An 18,868-nucleotide genomic window follows, 5' to 3' on the forward strand; every position below is an offset into this window, starting at 1 on the left:
ATGACAAATGTTGCAAATTGAACTGGTCGCTTTATAATTTAAAAACCTATCTTTAAATTTTGTTCTTAAAATGTAATGTTTGCATAAAATTTTACAAAATTAGACTATGTATTTATATTAGAAGTGCTCACATTTTTTTAAAAATCACTTTCTACACTCTTATTGGAGTAATCAGATGACTAAAAACTACAAAATCATAGAATTAAGATTTTTTAAAAAAAAATCGCTTTCAAAATGACACATCTTCATGAATGAAGCCGATAAAAATGTCTATAATATTTTTTTGCTCATGCAGTCAGTCAATATTCATCTTTTTTCACTATTCTTTTATGATTTCGGAATTTGAAAATAATACGAACAAATTACTAGCTATAATTCCTCAGATTTATGAATTAAATTTTACTCGAAAGGGTACAACGTGAATTTCGCAGTTTCGAATTTATTATACCACTTGACCATCGTCCATCTCTAGCTTTAATTAAAATCTGAAAACAAAAACAACAACAACGTAGAGAAAAATACCATTTCAAATAAGATCTGTATGACGTATGACTCACTTCTAGAAGTTCACGAGTCCATTGAGGTATTAGAGCAGGTTCGAATTTATACGTAGCAAATTGTACAACGAAGTACCCGGATTCTTGGCGATATAAGTTAGAACTCCAACTAGCAAACTCTCTAATCCGCATTGATTAATACTGCCATTAATTTGTATCCAAGGTCTAATTGCTAACCAAACTTGGTTTCTAAAAGAAAACATCACTGTAGTAATTCCTCGAAGTACCAAAGTATTTACTTTTCCTAACAATTAGTTGCGTAGGTACCTGTCATTATTCGATTCGAATTTCTCGTTCATTAATTGATTAGTAACGGCAGGTTGGGTTTGGGCATTCTCTTCGGGAGTTTTTTTTTTACGGAGAAAAACATCCATATTTTTCGGACAAGGTACTATCCAATGATGAATGTAATCGATGTGAACTTATAGCTTACATTCGTCACCGTTTCGAATGATTAATTTATTTTTAATCAATGCATCGCTCCATCCTAAAGATAATAATGTTCTCTTCCTAGTTCTTCATGGAAAATTCTTCTTCAAAAAAGTGAAATAAGAAGAATAATAAGTTGCCTACCCAGTTTGCCGTAAATTCATTCCTTTCATTCTCAAAAAAAAAAAGTAAAATAAGCTGCCTACTTAATTTGCCGTGAATAAGTATTTTCATGCTCGCAAGCATCATTCCAATTTGCAAACAAACAGAAGTCAATAGATAGATACATTTTCAGTTTTTTAAAAAAAAATGAATTTGCTTTAGAAACATACATTGCAAACCATACAAAAAAAGGTGTAAATTTTGGGCAATTTACAAATCATATATAATGTTAGATAATCTCAAGATCGAAAGAAAAATTTCCAATAAACAATGTACAAGAATTTCAAAATGAAATTTAAAAACTAAAAATTATTTATTAATGATTTTATTTTAATTTGAAAAAAATACTGTACATAGAAGAAATTTGATGGAATAGGTACCTATCTATTATTCAAGAAGAAATTTAATAGGTATTGTAAACTTTTTGTCATCAAAGTATTAAATGAATTTTACCTTCGCAAGAAAAAGATTTCACTATAGAAGTAAGACAAAACGAAAACACGTGAAAAAAATAATTAACCAAAAGCATATCAGTCAGTAAATACAACGTTTTCATTCGCAAATAAAAAAAAATTGTGATAACAAAAATATAAATTATTTATACATATCGATTGTTTGACTAATTAAACAAAATAACGCGAACAGCTTCAACGTCGATGTTGTCAATGAGCACGGATGTAATCTCGGTAGAAAGTATAAAGTCACCTATACCGACGATATGCAATCCCAGAAAACCTATAAAAAAATTCAAATACCAATTACAGTATGGAAAAACGAAATTGCTTCGTAATGTGTAATGTCACACCAGGTGCTAACCCTTACATAACAAACGAATGGCCCAAGTACACGAGATTCAAGACACCGGGTACCTGGTGGTCTCAAGGTCACAGCCGTAAAACATTAAAAATTTGTGTTTTGCATAATTTGCATAAATTTAACAAATTAATAGCATATAATATAAAAAATGCTGGTCTTGTCTTGTCTCTAGTAAATAAAAATAAAACGCGTGGAACATGCGATATGAGGCGATCTCCATGTCGACGAAGGAACGGTTCAGAAACTTACAATGAATTCTTGAGCACTTACTTAAAACATTTAACTACCCTTTCGTAAAAAAATACAGTAAAATTTGTGATCATTTTTCAGAATCTGAGCGTTGATGTCAACGATTTATTACAACATTCACCGATGAAAAAAGATTGGGAATGTTTTATTTATTACACGTTCAAAAAAACTGGGTGAATGTATTTCATTTGTTCTCTGCTCGGATTGATTAAGTATCACCTATAATATACTGACTGACTGTGAACCTGAGATCGCCTCAAGAGACCAAAAAAACACCGTTGTTTTCAAGAAGTAGGTAATCAAAACGTTGAATACGACATAATATATTAGTCTACTACTCGAACCTCACGATTTCTAGTGTTCAGGTGCTCGTCGTTTCTGGGCTCAATATTACTACGCAAAATGACCTTCACGTTTATTGGAGACGTTTTTTCAAAAAAATGGCTCCCCAAAATCACATTTACGAACGTGTTTGAGATCAGACCACCTTCGACTTCAAAACAAATAAAGAATTATTTTGCAGACATTACCTGGCAATTATGCTCATCTGTACTTTCACCATTCCGACAACTATTCCATGTAAACATTGGAGCACAAAATTATACGAGTTCTTTATTATCGCCATTTTGAGGTACGTTCTGTTGTTCGACTTCATTTGGTTGGCCAACAGCGCTATTCATATCTGGGGAATAAAACAACACGATATCAGCATACAAAATTTTTCTCAAAACATTTACTATAATGAAAATCATTTCAAGTTCGGAAAAATATTTCCCAAATTATGAATTATCAATATTATCATGAAGTACATAAAATGTATTTCTTCGTTTCAGTCAAGGAATATAAAAATACTATTCCTTGCATTCAGCTAAATTTTATATTTTTTCAATGTTCAGTATTCTTATTGAACAACAAATATTTATCCATGTACATATTTTCTAAGACATTTCTCACCGTATTTCGTATCCAACAAATCTTCGTATTTTTTATTCGAAATAATCATGGACAATTTAGCCAAACAGTTGACATCGGGTTCGATAAAAATTACATTTTCACTTTCAAAACCGGTCACACAATCTGAAAAAACAATTTTGGTACAATCCAAATATTACAACTAGATAATTACTAAATTTTTGGCTGCCTGAACTGTCTTTACCTGAAACCGTGCAACCACTGTGTTTCGAAAATAAAGTAAATTTCGGAATCTTATATAAATACCACCGAACGATTTTAAGCTCTAATAAAATCTGAAACAACAACATTGTTGAGAAAAATATCGAATCGATTTACATTTTCACGTTGTAAGTATGGCTTACTTCTAGAAGTTCGCGAGTCCATTGTGGCAATAAAGCTGGTTCAAATTTACATTGCAAGTCGAACAACGAAACACCCGGATTCTTGGCGACATGAGTTAAAACTCGAACAAGCAAACTCTCCAATCCAGATTGATTAATAGTGCCATTAATTTGTATCCAAGGTCTAATCGCTAACCACACTTGATTTCTACATAAAAAAAAATCATCTTTTGTAATTCCTGAGCACCGAAGTATATGGGTACTGTACTTTTCTAAACAATTAGCTACGTACGTGTCATTATTCGAAGCGAATTTTTCGTTTATTAATCGATTAATAACGACGGATTGAGTAGACTCTTTTGAGTTTTTTTCGCTGACAAACGCATCCATATTTTTCCAACAAGGTACTGCCCAGTGATGAACGTAATCGATGTGAATGTACCGCATGCATTCGTTACCACCTCGTAAGATCAATTTCTTTTTGATCAACGCATCGCTGACTTTTTTCAACAACTGGAAGTCTTTAAATTCACTCTGAAATATCGCAACAATGTGATAAATGAATTCAGTAAGTATTTTACTATTTTTTTTATAACGATGTGATCATTTTACCGTTATCATTTCAGTAGTAGCGCCCGTTACTCCGATTGATTGCAAATAATTAAGAAAATGGAGAGCGTAATCTCTTTCGCGGATAGTTGGTAACAGTCGTTTGACAATATTCGTCAGTTCAGTCAACTTATAATCGTGTTTGGTAAATGCGGAATTTCTAGAAAGGAAAAACACGAGGTTACATGGAGTTTTAACTCGATGATAAATGCGATAAACTTGAGTCGACTTACTTTTCGATTTCTTCAAAAAAGTTACGATTAATATTTTCACCAAGTACTTCGAAATAAGGACGATTTGAATCCAATTTGAATAATATCTATGGACATACACATGGCACAGTGTTAACGTAAATATTCAGTACGGTATTTTATCCAATACATGACGATGATCCTTTACCGAAAACTTATTAATCAAATAATGATCATAAGCGTTTGAAAATCTCGCGTGACTTTGCTTGAACTGAGCTCTCGTGACGAAAACCGATAATTTGGAACGTTTACCATGATATTTTTCTAGTTCTTCGTCAAGTTTCACAGCCAAGTCATCGTCAGAATCGCTGGAAATGATATAATCGTTGCTTTAAAAACAGTAAAATAACGAGATAAAAGTTTACTTTAGAAATATCTTACTTGTCACTCAAAACATCTTCGTTACTTTTATCGCCGAAGCTCGTCAATTGAGAATTGTTCAGATCATCCAACGTATCGTCATTTTCAATAACGACATCCTGGATTAGATATACATCGCCTTCTTTAGCGTTCTCGCTATTTTTGAAAAACGTATCTTGTATCAACGATAATGTTTTTTGAGTACGATTTTCCAACGTATCGAGTACCGGTTTATTCTCCTGCGAAACAAATAAAATTCGATTCGTAAAAATATTTCATTTGAAAAATTCAGTAACAAAATAGATAGTAAAAAAGTAACCAGTGTCGGATCAACTACGGAAACAGCAGATGGGTTGAAATACATGATGTTTTCGGGAATTCTGATATCGAAATGAATCTGAAAAGTTGAGGAATTATTTAAAATTTTTGCATCTGTTCGTTATTTTTCATAAAAGCGACGACATTGGATGGAATACTAGCCTTATCATGTACTATATACGCGATCTGGATCATATTCGTTCCAATATCGGTTGTTTCAACTTCGAAATTGTTCAATTCCGGATTTCGTAGGAATTTCAAATACCGCTCGTAAATCATTCCGAATACCTTCGGGTTGAAGAAAGATTTTACAATCGCATGAAATCTGAAAATATTATGAAAATCAAGTTAATTTCTGATGTACAAAAAATTAACTCTATAAGGCTTTATGCTTACGTAGCTGAAAAATGGTAAGTTCCTTTTCCGATTGGTAACATGGCACTTTTCAGGCGATCTCCGTATTTATTCATAGAAATCAATCTATTCGATCGAACGAATGAGAGCGCCAGATTCAAATGATCATCTTTGAAAAACTTGAAAATTTGGTACAAATAATTCATATTTATTGATCTGTTTTTATCGAGTTGGCTGAACAAAGTACTCTGTAAATGCATAAAAATATTCGTGGTTAAGATCACGAGTTAAATGTGAACTGATAGAAAAATTAAAAAATCCCAAATAATTACTCACATAAATTAAGCAAGTTAAAACCGTGACAACAACATCGTTTTCTGACTTGAACGGTAAATAATCGACTTTTTTCTTGGTGTTTTCAATATACTCGATATTATACTGCGCTCTATAAGGAATAAGAATGATCATTTGAAATTTTCAGATGCTTTGTGGGAAAATTATTACTTTTTACGTCATTAGATTAAAAACGTATGCAAATACCTAAATTCTTCCAACGAATCGGGTAACGCGGTTTCAGTTTTTCTGGTACTCGACTGACTGAGCCTTACGACAGAATTCGAGAACAAGTAATTAAAAACGTGATCGACTAGTCTATTCATGTGAGGTAAGCATCGCGAAGAATCTTTGGGATCGATGTTGGCGTTTATTTCCTCAATAATATTCTGAAATAGAGATTTCATTTATCGAATAATTTCTATATGTATTACGTACGAATAATGACACCACAAATGGAATTATACTCACTTGGACGTTTTTCTTCAATACCTCATCGCGCAATACATCTTGTAGCATTAATTGAGTGTTGTGCCGACGATAAGGGTTTTTCATCATGTTCACAATCCTTCGAGCACATGCTATGCTGGTTTTCGAAGAAGATACCTTCAAAAAGCGAAACAAAATTGAATAAAATAAACTCACAATACCTAATTAACAATATACCTATCTACGAAATGAATACACAAGATCAAGTTCAAACTGCAGAAATGGAAAAAAAAAATCAAGATTTTATTTTTTCTTATTTGATGGCTTCGTTGTTATATTTTTCGACGAATTTGTGGTAGTGTATGAATATTTGTTAACACATATAATATAACATACCTCTGACTTTTCATGTAACAATCTGCGGTACACTGGTCCGAGAGAATACGTAATACTACGAGGCTTATAATATTGACAGGCGATATAACACATTGTTAATATTTCATCTTCGTTTTTAGACCACGTTGCGCGTCTAAAACAGAAAAAAAAACATCGCATTAAGCGATGCACCTAAAAGTACACAATATAAATAAATATACCATTATATTCTATTACTAACAATGTTTTCATTTTTTCCAACGCTTCCAGATCCGTTTTGTCATATGATTCGGCAACACACTTCTTTTTGTGTCTCCTTTTTGAGAATGTAACTCTCATTCGTTTCAATTGCGTATTATTTTTTAAACGCATCTGCTTCGGAACAACTTTTGAAATCGTTGGAGCAGGAGTCTGCATGATGAAGGAAAAACATTACAAAACCAATGGAATACCAAATTCACTACGACAGATGAATTGCTAAATGACACTCACCACTTTCTCGTTATTAGTAGGAAACCATTGCTTGAAAAAATGTCTATTTCAACCAAAAAAACAAACGACGATTAATGAAAAATGGTAATTTTCAAGCGTTTCAAATTACAAAATTATACTTACGAAAATAATGACGAATCGTATCCCGCTGCTCCTAAACCATCTCCAGGAATTTTACCGGTATCGTAACGAGATGCTTCATTGATCGGATGTTCGGATAAATAAATCAGTAATTCGGGTTTCATTTTTCTACCTTTTACAGCCAAATTAGTGGCTGAAAGCTTACGACCTAAAAGAAAAACGATATCTTAAAATGAAAATTTAATCATGTTTCACAACGTCATTATTGTTTACTACTGACATAATCGTGTAGCAACACAAAATCTAAACGCATCGTTCCAATATTCTTCGGTATTTTTCGATTCAACAAAATCATAATCGTATTTCATGTAATTCAACTGGGGATATATTTGGAAATACGTCGGTGGACACGGTCTGGTATCAACTAACTCGGTTTTTTTGTTCATATAAACCAAATTCTACAAAATTCACATAAATATAATCATTCACGTCAGTCTGTTATTCGATTATCATCAAGTTGAAAATTTCAAAGTTTACCAGACTTCCACGGCCTTCAATTCTAGGACCCAACTGAGCTAAACCAATCAAACATAAATTCTTTAGATCCGCATAAATCGACGAAATGTACCTATAATAAATTAAAAAACGAGAATTATCAAATTATAGCCAACCACGGTACTCGTTTAAAACAGTTGCGTTACTTTTTATCAGCGGTGAGTATCTGTTGAATATCATAAGGTAGATGCCGTAATAAATAGAACTGCTTCACAGGATGTTTCAAATACGCGTCGATCCCAGGAACTAAGTAACTAAATCTAACTAATGAAAACATCATCTTCAAAGGAATTCTTTCTGCAATATCGTTCACAGAAGTCCATCCATCGCTATATTCTAAAAATTAAACGCACGTTTGTTATTCGCAACTGTAAAAATATTTGAGTTTCAAAATGCATGACGAAATAATTACCCTCGTATTTTGTTAGAGGCGGAATAAACATTCGAGAAGATATTTCTTTAAAGTAGACTTTCGGTATTTCCTCGCCTTCGTCAAAATCAGAACAGAAACTCTTTATGTAATTATTACAATCCTCCGGATTTAGATTTTCATCGCCCTCGTAATGGTATACCAAAGAGATGAGAAATTCGTGAAGGATTCTCATCCTCGCGAATTTCGGAGCCATTCCATATTTTGAATCATTTTCCTGTCGGAAGAATACAAATGTAGTAGATAGATGTAAATAAACGTTTACAAGTTTCAGCTTAAATGGAATGGCATAAAAAACACTCACCTTGCAACGAAATTGTCTGGAGAATTTGGATCGAATTTCTTGTAACTTTTTCTCCGAGCAGACCACTGATGATTTCAAGTGTATTATAGATAAATTCTTTTTAATGTTTGTTAAATGCGTTTGTATAATCGGATGATCTGTAAGCAACACAAATTCCAACATGTCACTTTTTTTGTACCCAAACGAAGGGGGAAAAACACCTACTGACATACCTTCTGTAACGTTTGGAGCACATACGAAAAAAACTTCTCTTTTTTTATTCAATCGTTCTTCAACGATCACTTTGTGAATTTCTTTCAATTTATTTTTATGATTGAGCATGGATACGATTTTTTTAATCGATTTCGCGCAAGGAGTACCCGTAGATACTCCCAATTTCGTTTCTTCTTCTTTAATAAGCTGTAATAAGATGAGGTATATTATAAAGATTGTTTGAAACTATGAAATTAAGCGCAAGAACATTTCTCATACCCTCAATATATCCGATCTCGTGGTAACCTGATGTTTGTACAAATATTCTAAAATAATATTCGTGCGACGAAGCCAACAAACGTTTCCTTCAATAGAGAGGCGTTTTACAGATGGTTTTTTTGGGTTATTTTTTCTAGATAACAATAAACGAATGATAATTAAAATCACATTGCACAACAAACAATTCATTTGAAACCATCAACAAATTCTTACGATGTTTCAGAAGCATTATGCGAAGCCGGCCCACGTTTTCTTTTAGGATTAGACGATTCGCCAGCTTCTTCAGAAGCTTTTCTCTTAGCAGAAGCTCCAGGCACTTCCATAGCATTTGACTTAGCAGAAGCTTCAGGCACTTCCATAGCATTTGAATCCTCAGCATCATTCTGAAACATATTCATTAGTATCACATTTTCATCTTATACTTTTCATGAGCAGTTTTTTAAAAAAACAAAACAATTTTCGCCAAAACAAAACATGAAAAATATTAACGTACAACTTTTTTTGATTTTTTTTCAACTTCGCTTGCCTTTTCTACAGCTTTTGTTATGGATATTTCATTGGAAGCAGTATTCTTTTCAGGAGAATTTTCATTGCTCATAGTAAATGAATCTCCAAGTTGATTTTTCAAGCGATCACCAACTTGCATTTCTAGTTCTTTCAAATAGTACCTGAAAACACATAGGTAAATTCAGAAAATCATGCTTAACGAAACCTGAAAAGAAAAAAATAATAATTTTACCTATAATACCGCTGACGTCCATTATCAAAATACAATCTGGTAACAAAATCAAGTTTTTTCAAAGTATTCACCAATAATCTGGAATTGAGTTTATTCAATCCCAACACTGCTCCGATTTCCATTAACGTTGTTCCTTCGACACCTCTTTCGTGAAAGTATTTATAGCACTGCACAGCAAGAGGTCTGTTGGCTAGCCGAGCTCCTTCTAAGATACCTGAAAAAAAGCTGAAATGTATGATACAATACTGCACACCGAAATTCAAGAGATTAAAATGATAAAGCACCTTTCATCTCATTTTCATTGTCAGGTTCTGATGGATAAAGAACACTCTGTGGATCGATACTTTCATCTTTAAGTTTTACTACTCTTACAACTTTGACACCGCCGCTCTTTGTAATGCAATCTGAATCTGAAGAGTCCGGATAACATTCTTTATATGGAATAGTCTGTAAAAATTAATTCAAATAAAATCGCGCTCGATTAATGCAAAAAAAAAACACCAGAAAAAGATACTAACTTCTATTTTTAAAAAACGTCGGAATAGGTCAGACTTCGTCGCTTTTCGTCCCTCGTTAGGGAACATCGCTTTGACATCTAACACAGGTAAACATTTATTAGGCGAAGATTTTATCGCATTAACAACTCTATATACAGCATTGGTGGTTTCGCTGACATATGATCTATGGTACTTTGGTAAATGAAATAGTGTATTGTTGGATAATCTAGATGAGAAGTTCGTCGTCTGAAACAGGCTGCGTTTTAAAAATAAGTTCCACCACATTGAATTAATTTCCATTGCTAATACATATTTACTTGAGATGTTACTAATCCCAACTTTCTTAGTTTGTTCCAAAAGTAAAATGTTGGGTTTGCTCCATTTCTAAGAAATTGTATTCCACAGGATACTTCTCCACAGCGGCGAGCTCTTCCAATTCGTTCCAAAATGCAGTAAGATATGTCTGCTACGTCTGCCTCTGGATTGAGGCTACTAGTAAGTAAGAAATGATTTCTTACATCTTGATTCGCTACAATAACCAACTGATATGGATACCTGAATCATAAATGAACGTTTTACACAAGGAAACTTCATTTGATTTTGAAAAAATTGAAATATGGCGAACCGTTCATTAGCTTCAGTTAGATCCATTTTTTGCACTTCACTCGTAACATCAATTCGCTCTTCATAGGTTGCGCATGAACCGACAATATCTCCGTCGCGAATCAAGTGATGAGGATAACAAGCCGATGAGTAAGTAGTAATCTATAATTATAAAATAGAAGTTGAATGATAAAACTTGACATAATAAAACGCAGAAACCATAAGTGAAAATGCGCCTGTACCTGAATATCACCTTTTTCTGCGGCAGCAACGAATTCATCGAAGTATTTAAAAATTGGAGGAGTTTTACGAGGTTGCTTAATATTGTACCATCGAACATCTTCCAAGGTTTTCAATTTTCTCCAGATAAATTCTTGTATGTTGTGGTCAATTGGTTTCAAACACCACTCGGGATTATTTTTTAATCTAATCCATAATACTGTACACAGAAAAAAACAATTTCGTGAAAGAGCTGAAGGGACTTTTCAGGTTTATTCCAATCATCGTAAGAACACTCACCATCTAAGGTAATTCCATCCAGACCCTCCAAAGCTATTTCTTCCAGTAATATGGAAAAATATCCACGAGACGGGCTTCTCTGATTCATTCCATCCATGATTGATAGTTTACTTACATGAAATCATTAGACTACACGTGACGATGAAATTTTGCAGATGAGGACTATGAACTACGAAGAGCCGTCGCTGCTTCACATGGCAGGATAATGAAAAATAAAACTAAAACAAGAAAGTCAGACAAAGTGAACTGTGAACTGATCTGAACTGGAGAACCGGAGAATTTAGTTAAGATGCAAATTGCAATCAAAACAAAACACGTGCTATCGATATTCGATATTCCATCGATATTGATCTGAGAGGAATCGAGAGAGGAGAGATCGACCTTCGACCACCGACCGGCGACCACGTACATACACCGCTATCTATCACAACACATTGCTACTATGCTACTATTGCAACTACGACATGAAACTCAAAATTCAAAATTTTTAAGATTCGACTTCGAGTTGATTAGGTCACTCACGCTGGATTAACAATGGACGTTTCGCAGTTAACTTTGCGAAAGTTTGAATTTTGAAAACCCCAAGGCCCCCTAAGGTCTAAAGCCCTAAAGCATTGCCTTGAGGAATTTCGCAGACTTTGATCGTCAATCTCAACTTCGTCCGCTTATAAAGATTTACTATACCGATAAACATAAGCGTATTCTCGACAGTCAACATTCTCAAAACATCACCTTTAGAACTCATTTTACATTTTTGAAAATCATGGAAATAATGAAAACCAATTTTAATGGAACATTTACTCATAATAAAATAATTCAAATTTAAAAAAATCAATTAGATGCAATATTTCATAATACACGAAATTAAAAATATCAAAAAAAACGCACTATAGGAATACATAAACAAAAAGTAATATCATTGCAAATTCCCAAACGATCAAATATTTAAAAGAATAATAAAATCACAGATTTTTTTTCGTAAAAAAAGGGGTACACTGACAATTTTACATAATATCACATATCACATTGTTACTTTTCAACATGAGCATCGAACCATTTTCTCAGTTTAGCAACATTAGTCTGTCGCCATTTTATGTTATTTTTTACTCTTTCTAAAGCTCGTTTCCTCGCTGCAGAACCTGCTCCAGCTTCTGGATACTTCGCGAAAAATTCGTTCATCTGCAAATTCACATAACAATTAAACCACGAATCAAAATCCTGTCAACTAATCATTCTTTTCTACAGATGCTCAACAAACCTGCTGAAGTCTAGTTTCCGTAGCAAAGTGACTGGTAACGGCTGCCACCATATTTCCAAGATATCGATCATTGATCGTGTATCGGTCGACTAAATATTCCCATTCGTTTCTACGAAATATACCATCGAAAAGTTCAACGACATGACAAATAAGAAAATTTGCATTTTAAAAAATCTTTACTGATCAATTTACCTGACAAAATCCCATACTATGGGCGAGGCTGTTGGGTTTTGGGCAGTTGACGAAATTAATGTAAGGAAATCTTGAGATCGAACAACACTTTCATTTTTTCCCAGTTGTAAGTATCTAAGAATGCAATATTATTGTAAAAAAAAAAGTCACAGAATGCGTAAAGAGAATGAACATCGATTCTACTACACTATACCTAGATATAGTTTGAGTTTGTCTGGTACCACCCAACGCTCTCATTATTCGAAGTTTATCTTGAGGATTTCTCTCTCGCAAAAACAACTCATATAACTGATTCCATTCTTCAGAGGTAGATTGTTCAATACCTGATAGAGTAGCAGAAATCATCATTAGCGAATTTATATCGTTCACGATATTATACGAATTGATATTGCAGAATCTTACCGTAATACATTATAAGTTGTCCCAGTTCAGGATTTAACTTCATGGCAGGAACTAAGAGCCACTGTTGAAATAATGTTCTTGCTTGATGCAAACAAGTTGCGTTACCAGCCATGCAACCTAGATGAAGAATCTGGTATTGATAAGTCCTGTAATTCACCAAATGAAAAATTAGGAACACTCCATGAACAGAATTGATTACGTACATAGTAGAGCTAATTGCTTTAAATAGGTACCTCAGTAGATAATCCATTCGATTTCCAATATCCCAATCCATTGTTTTCAAGCCGTCAATCAAAGAATTGATATATTTCTGCGAAAAAAATATTTCATCGATTATTTTGTTGGATTAAAGTCGATAATGTTTTATGAAAAAGTCTATACCGTAAACAGCGAGTGGACGTCGGTGCCGTATAACCTCTTGTGTAAATTCAGAAATAACGAATGAGCGACCGACCAAGGAGTGAAATGCGTTTCTATCGGTAAATACCTCGTGAACGAAAGAGCATCTTCATATGGAATCATTCCCGATTCAGCTAAACTGAAAGCGTCATTCAGAAGACTAGCACGATCGGCCGGATCCAAAATCTACAAAGTGAAATTCACGCATAATATCGAGCGGACAACAAACGAAAACGAACAAAAAGTTGAAAAAGAAAACTTACGCCAATATTGGATTCGAGTACTGTTCGTAATTTTTCCCAAACATTCGATTCATAATTGACCATGTAATAACCAATATTGTGATAATTCACTTTCACCCAGTTTACCTTCTCCGGTAATTTATGCACCACTTCATCATCAGTCTTTTTCATCCATACAGTGTGTATTGTTTTAGGCGAAGCTGAAGTTACAAATGTTATAGGTATTTCCCATCGATAGCTAAAATTTGACAGAAAACCGATATAAATGAAATATTAAAAATTTAGCTAATTGAAGGAACGAATAATTACTACGTTGAAGGAACGGGACATACTTGTAAGGGCTTTCGGTGACGTTGTAACTAGCTGAAGCATCGATAAGATATCGTTTTTGAGAGAAAGTAACGGAATCATCTTTTAAATTTACGGTTACCAGAGGAAAACCCATTTGTTTGGTCCACGTGTCCATAAAATTAGATACTTTAATATCACCAGAGAACTTTTCCAAATGATTCCACAAGTCTTTAGTTTCGGCATTAGTATATTTAAACTCATCCATATAAGCTGTAAGTCCCTTGCGGAAATTTTCTTCACCAATGGTTGATTCCAACATACGTATAACTGAAGCACCCTAATAGAAACAAATCATAAATAAAAATAGAAGTAATGGCTCAAGAACAATTGGAACATGGTTTTTATCCTACTTTGTTGTACGAAATGCCGTCGAATATTTCGGTAATTTGGTCAGGATGAGAAACAGGTTGTATAATCGGATGTGAATTGAGCGTAGCATCTAATTTCAGAACTGGATACAATTCTTGCGCCACAAATATGTTGTCCTAGTAAAAATATTGATTTCATTAACTTAGCGAACAGGAAAAGTAATTGATTTAGGCTACGAATCATAAATCACAAGTCAAGTCTTACTAATTCCCAACTAGGATGAACTTGAGCAGCAGCTTTATACTCGGCAAAAGTGGCAAATCCTTCATTGAGCCACAGATCATTCCACCATTTCATGGTAACTATCGATAAAATTTAATTGAATGTTTTGCAGGAATTTGAAAATGAAATTAAGCGAGAATAAAACTTACCAAGATCGCCAAACCACATGTGAGCGATTTCGTGAGAAACAGTTAATGATACTGCTAACTGATTGGCAACAGAAGCACTGTCGTTGGGACATAGTAACCTAGTTTCACGAAATGTGATCAAGCCCCAGTTCTCCATGGCTCCAGAGACAAAATCAGGAATAGCTATGAGATCTGAAAATGAAATATTTGTTAATAAATTAATCAAATAAACGTAGAATAAATTAACGAAGAGCAATGAATTTACCAAGTTTGGGGAGCGGATAATCAATCTTGAAATAATCGACGTAAAAATTAGCAACAGTTTCGGCGACCGTTTTGGCATGTTGCACTTCGTTGACATGATCTCTTCGGGCGTATAAAGTAATCGGAACACCGCCGTTAGTATAAACTGGTTCCAAATGATCGAAGTCGCAAATGATAAAACATGCTAAATACGAAGACATGGGTAAGCTTGTACGAAATTTAACCGTGGTTGAACCAATTTCTGGTGTATTCGGTTGTTCACTCTAAAACAATAAATCTCTTGGAATCGAATAACTTGACTAAATATTAGAAAAATGACGCAAATTTCTCTTACAATTTGGTTCATGTTGGACAAAGCTATGTACTCGCTTCCTGATGGTTTGACTAGTTCAATGTCATATTTCGCTTTGAAGTTGGGCTCATCGAAACACGGGTAAGCTTGACGAGCGAACGTAGGTTCGAATTTTGTGGTAGCGATACGCCTGTGAAGCAATGGAGAAATATTTTTAAAAAAAATGATCATTTCCATAAGGAATTAGATTTTACTAAAATATACATACCTTTCTTCGTTGTTCGCTGTTCTGTACACACTTTGATAGAAACCGACGATTTTACCGGTAAGTTTTCCTTCGAATTCCAAATGTAATTTGTAATCGCCCGGTTCGATGTCTTCTTCGGGAACAATAACCCAAAACTCATTTTGCTCATGTTCGAAAGTAGCTTTGATTTTAACTTCAGTAGGAGTTTCATTGTCGACTGTAATTCGAGTTTTCGTAACGTTTAATCCTTTGATATGAACAGAAATATGGTCTTGAGTAGAATTCACGTTAACACTGATTGTAACTCTTCCTTTGAATGTACCGGCACGCAAATTTGGATGGAGAAACAAGCTATAAAGAATCGGCTGTATTTCACGAGACAAGCGTGGTTTATCCCACGGTTTATTGGGTACTACCTCCTGGAAAAATAACCATATTTAAATAAATAAAATCCGAAGTATTTATAACAACCTATAAGCTGGACGAGATTTAGCCAAAAAGTTGAATTTTGTTCTGGATTAAACGGAGACGTAAATTACACCGTTCTCAAATTTCGATTGAACAACTAATAACACCGATTAATATTTCGAAAATATTACATTATTGCTCATTATTCAAAAAAATCATCATACCTGGCCCATTTCATCAAATCTTAATACACGTTTCACTAATTCAACTGTACGACGCCAATCACAGAAATGAAACTCGAAAACGTTTCAACATAAAGGTCTACACAACGATGACTAAAAACTACGAATACTGAAATCATACTGGACTAGACACGATGAGAAGATACTCAAAAGATTACGTTCAAACGCTCGCAGCTAGCTTCTATTGTCCGTAATCGCAAACTTTTCAAGTCTCATCTCGAGGCAGTATTATCGAATTATTCACCAACAACATCCTGATTATGGAAAATTTCTAATCCGTTGCAAGAAAACCACACACACATTCCCTTTCGAAGCTTACTTCAATCTCAAACAAAAGAGAACAGGGAAAATCCAAACCACCAAACACTTTCAATTCAGTCAGGTATTCTCTTATCACTCGAGCTTCGCTTGTTTTTGTCGATTCCAATATGAATACACGACCTACACGCAGGCGCACGTATTGCCCATTTTACGACGTTTTTCTGATGTAATAAAGAAAAACGAAAGTTTATAATTATTGGATGCACAATACACATACACTCACCATGAATTCCAAAAGGTGTGCAGATTATTTTTAAATATTACTTCAGCAATATTATCAATATTATGCAAATCAATCACCCCAAAAACACTCAAGTAATAACAAACAAACCAATTTTACGTAAATAGTTGCGTATGTAGATGTACGTACGTCAATGTACGTAACTGCGGCGTAAGTGAAACAATTTTTTCTTTGGACTTTCGAGATGAATATTTAGAACAATGTAAGCAAACTTCGCGGAAATCGGGAAATATGGCAAAGAACAAAGAAGACACCGAAAAAAAGAAATTAAACGTTTAAAATAATTGCAATGCGTTTTTTTCTTCGTATTAAATTTTGAAATTGTCTATTCAATTCTCAATTTTTCTAGTCAGGTGTTTTCATTACTATATCACTAATGATCAATATCATCATTTATTGCGTTCAAATTTCAGTTTTTCACTATGCGATGCCTAACCATAACTTAATTAATCTCATTTCTTTTTCGTATTTTTAAGTGCCAATTCCAATTTTGAATTTCCTCATGGCATGGCCATAAGAGTAGGAGTACACTATGAAGCTGCATAACCATAAGTAAAAACAAAAAGATAAGTAGTCAGTCCATGAGTCCAGTGTAATTCAAAAATCAGACTTCATCTACTGCAAGCCCCAAGGCGCAAAAAGGAATCTTCGACTTTGAATAATTACCCAAATCAATCAAAATAAAAGCCTTGAAAATTTGATGTCTTTTCTCTGATCGTCTGATCGTGATCTCTCTATAGGTTATTTACCTATTACTAATAAATTTTACCAACTTTCATGAATTGCCAAAGTAGCGACAAATTTCAAGTTTTACGTTTGATTAGGTAATTTTTTTTTAATTAATACTAAAATATAATTACCTCAAAAAATTTGAAACAAAAATTTACTTACCAATTTCTCACTTTTGGATGATTTCATCCAGAATGTCATTGCAAATAAAGCTACGATTAAAACTCCTGAAAATGTTGCTAACTTGCAAATGATATTGCTACAAGCCATTATTAATTCGTGTCTTCTTCCAACTATAAGAATGCAAAAATAGTGAAGTTTTAATTGGTATTTCATTCACTTTGTAAAATGTAAAGCTACTACTTGAAGATAGTTTAGTTCTTTTTTAATTAACTTTCCTTATTACTTTTTGGTTAGAGTACATATCTCTACCTACTTATTATTATTATTATTTTTTTTTTAGAAAATAGTAAATTTTTCAACTACCTACTCCACGAACAAGCATATATAAATCAAAGTATTGAAATTTTCTGAAAAGCATAAAGTTTTTCAAATTGTATCCTTATAATATGGATTTAAACATACATAAGTACATACCTTTTTCTATACCTAATCACCTTATAAACACATTCGTAGTACGTTTATTCAATGTAAAAAAAAAAAATGATAATTCGAATTTCAAATGTATTATTCACGCAAGATAAATCAATTTTTTCGCGTCAAAGCATTTAGATTTAAGATTAGTTATCTTACATACTTTTTAATTGACAAATTCATAAGAAAGCAAATGAATATTGAAATTGGAAATTAAAAAAAAAAACACCAATAACAACTTCTGCCTATATTTATTTAGGGAGCTCTTTTGAATGACTATATGAATCAAAATTCAGTGTAAAATTCAACTAATTGTGAGCATTTTCTACCGCGTAATTTAATTGAAATTGAAAAAAATCCAACGACCTATTGTCGCATGATTTAGTGTTTCTTATACACTTGGTGTTGAAAACGAATAGCAGTATCTTCGCTAGTAAAAGTAGTGGTGGTAACAAATTTGTATGGATACTTAATTGAAGATTTATTTACGAATAACATAGACAGAAATTAAAAAAAGAAAACGTCCTTCAGCAAGAGAGAAGAAATACATTTTTATTTCATCACGTACTGCCTTATGAAATATTTCAAATAACTTGCCGATCATCTAGTTATCTCAAAAATAGGTTATCGTATAAAATAAAAGAATATTAAGATTGAGAGATTTTAAAATCAGTGAACTTGATCACTGGACTAATTTTCAACCTTTTCATATCCTACCTAGGTACACCTGCAGAATTTT

The 18,868-nt window shown here is 33.4% G+C and overlaps 2 protein-coding genes across 4 annotated transcripts; both read right to left on the reverse strand.

Moving 5' to 3' along the window:
- Window positions 1-1,678: 1,678 nt before the first annotated feature.
- Window positions 1,679-11,599, reverse strand: LOC135840175 (general transcription factor 3C polypeptide 1). The gene is made up of 36 exons (XM_065356567.1): window positions 11,229-11,599; window positions 10,952-11,148; window positions 10,732-10,871; window positions 10,424-10,661; window positions 10,128-10,352; window positions 9,894-10,056; window positions 9,610-9,823; window positions 9,364-9,538; window positions 9,084-9,253; window positions 8,871-9,003; window positions 8,612-8,798; window positions 8,400-8,536; window positions 8,078-8,312; window positions 7,812-8,001; window positions 7,648-7,738; window positions 7,391-7,568; window positions 7,153-7,318; window positions 7,030-7,072; window positions 6,779-6,948; window positions 6,559-6,691; window positions 6,205-6,339; window positions 5,941-6,122; window positions 5,737-5,845; window positions 5,443-5,648; window positions 5,209-5,371; window positions 5,048-5,125; window positions 4,750-4,967; window positions 4,517-4,676; window positions 4,351-4,436; window positions 4,121-4,277; window positions 3,801-4,042; window positions 3,530-3,716; window positions 3,370-3,460; window positions 3,168-3,290; window positions 2,744-2,895; window positions 1,679-1,883 (listed from the first exon to the last, which is right to left on the reverse strand). Exons 1-35 carry the CDS (start codon window positions 11,323-11,325, stop codon window positions 2,813-2,815), a joined length of 5,502 nt encoding a protein of 1,833 aa, XP_065212639.1. The 5' UTR covers window positions 11,326-11,599; the 3' UTR covers window positions 1,679-1,883; window positions 2,744-2,812.
- Window positions 11,600-12,011: 412 nt separating this feature from the next.
- Window positions 12,012-18,291, reverse strand: LOC135840178 (glutamyl aminopeptidase-like). Of its 3 annotated transcripts, XM_065356569.1 has the most exons (17): window positions 18,133-18,291; window positions 17,698-17,828; window positions 15,616-16,013; window positions 15,390-15,537; window positions 15,057-15,318; window positions 14,813-14,983; window positions 14,646-14,743; window positions 14,423-14,557; window positions 14,054-14,349; window positions 13,743-13,959; window positions 13,462-13,665; window positions 13,314-13,390; window positions 13,081-13,226; window positions 12,872-13,001; window positions 12,679-12,792; window positions 12,487-12,595; window positions 12,012-12,407 (listed from the first exon to the last, which is right to left on the reverse strand). In XM_065356569.1, the coding sequence occupies exons 2-17, from the start codon at window positions 17,803-17,805 to the stop codon at window positions 12,258-12,260; spliced, it is 2,763 nt and encodes a 920-aa protein (XP_065212641.1). In that variant the 5' UTR covers window positions 17,806-17,828; window positions 18,133-18,291; the 3' UTR covers window positions 12,012-12,257. The 3 variants fall into 3 exon arrangements, with proteins under 3 accessions (XP_065212641.1, XP_065212643.1, XP_065212642.1); XM_065356571.1 differs by lacking the exons at window positions 17,698-17,828; window positions 18,133-18,291 and adding an exon at window positions 16,789-16,932; XM_065356570.1 differs by lacking the exons at window positions 17,698-17,828; window positions 18,133-18,291 and adding an exon at window positions 16,227-16,627.
- Between the last annotated feature and the right edge of the window lie 577 nt (window positions 18,292-18,868).

Source organism: Planococcus citri, chromosome 3, assembly GCF_950023065.1.
Source record: "Planococcus citri chromosome 3, ihPlaCitr1.1, whole genome shotgun sequence".
Lineage (NCBI taxonomy): Eukaryota > Metazoa > Arthropoda > Insecta > Hemiptera > Pseudococcidae > Planococcus > Planococcus citri.

What these genes read in the sequence shown, in the direction of transcription:
- LOC135840175 (XM_065356567.1), bottom strand. Translation starts at nt 11,325, where the DNA reads ATGGATGGAATGAATCAGAGAAGCCCGTCTCGTGGATATTTTTCCATA. An exon ending in CCAGACAATTTCGTTGCAAG is followed by an intron (nt 8,313 to 8,399) that starts GTGAGTGTTTTT and finishes TTCTTCCGACAG; the next exon opens with GAAAATGATTCAAAATATGG. An exon ending in CCGTAGTTGATCCGACACTG is followed by an intron (nt 4,968 to 5,047) that starts GTTACTTTTTTA and finishes TTTGTTTCGCAG; the next exon opens with GAGAATAAACCGGTACTCGA.
- LOC135840178 (XM_065356569.1), bottom strand. Translation starts at nt 17,805, where the DNA reads ATGGCTTGTAGCAATATCATTTGCAAGTTAGCAACATTTTCAGGAGTT. An exon ending in ACAACTTATAATGTATTACG is followed by an intron (nt 13,002 to 13,080) that starts GTAAGATTCTGC and finishes CTACTCTATCAG; the next exon opens with GTATTGAACAATCTACCTCT. An exon ending in CGGAAACTAGACTTCAGCAG is followed by an intron (nt 12,408 to 12,486) that starts GTTTGTTGAGCA and finishes GTGAATTTGCAG; the next exon opens with ATGAACGAATTTTTCGCGAA.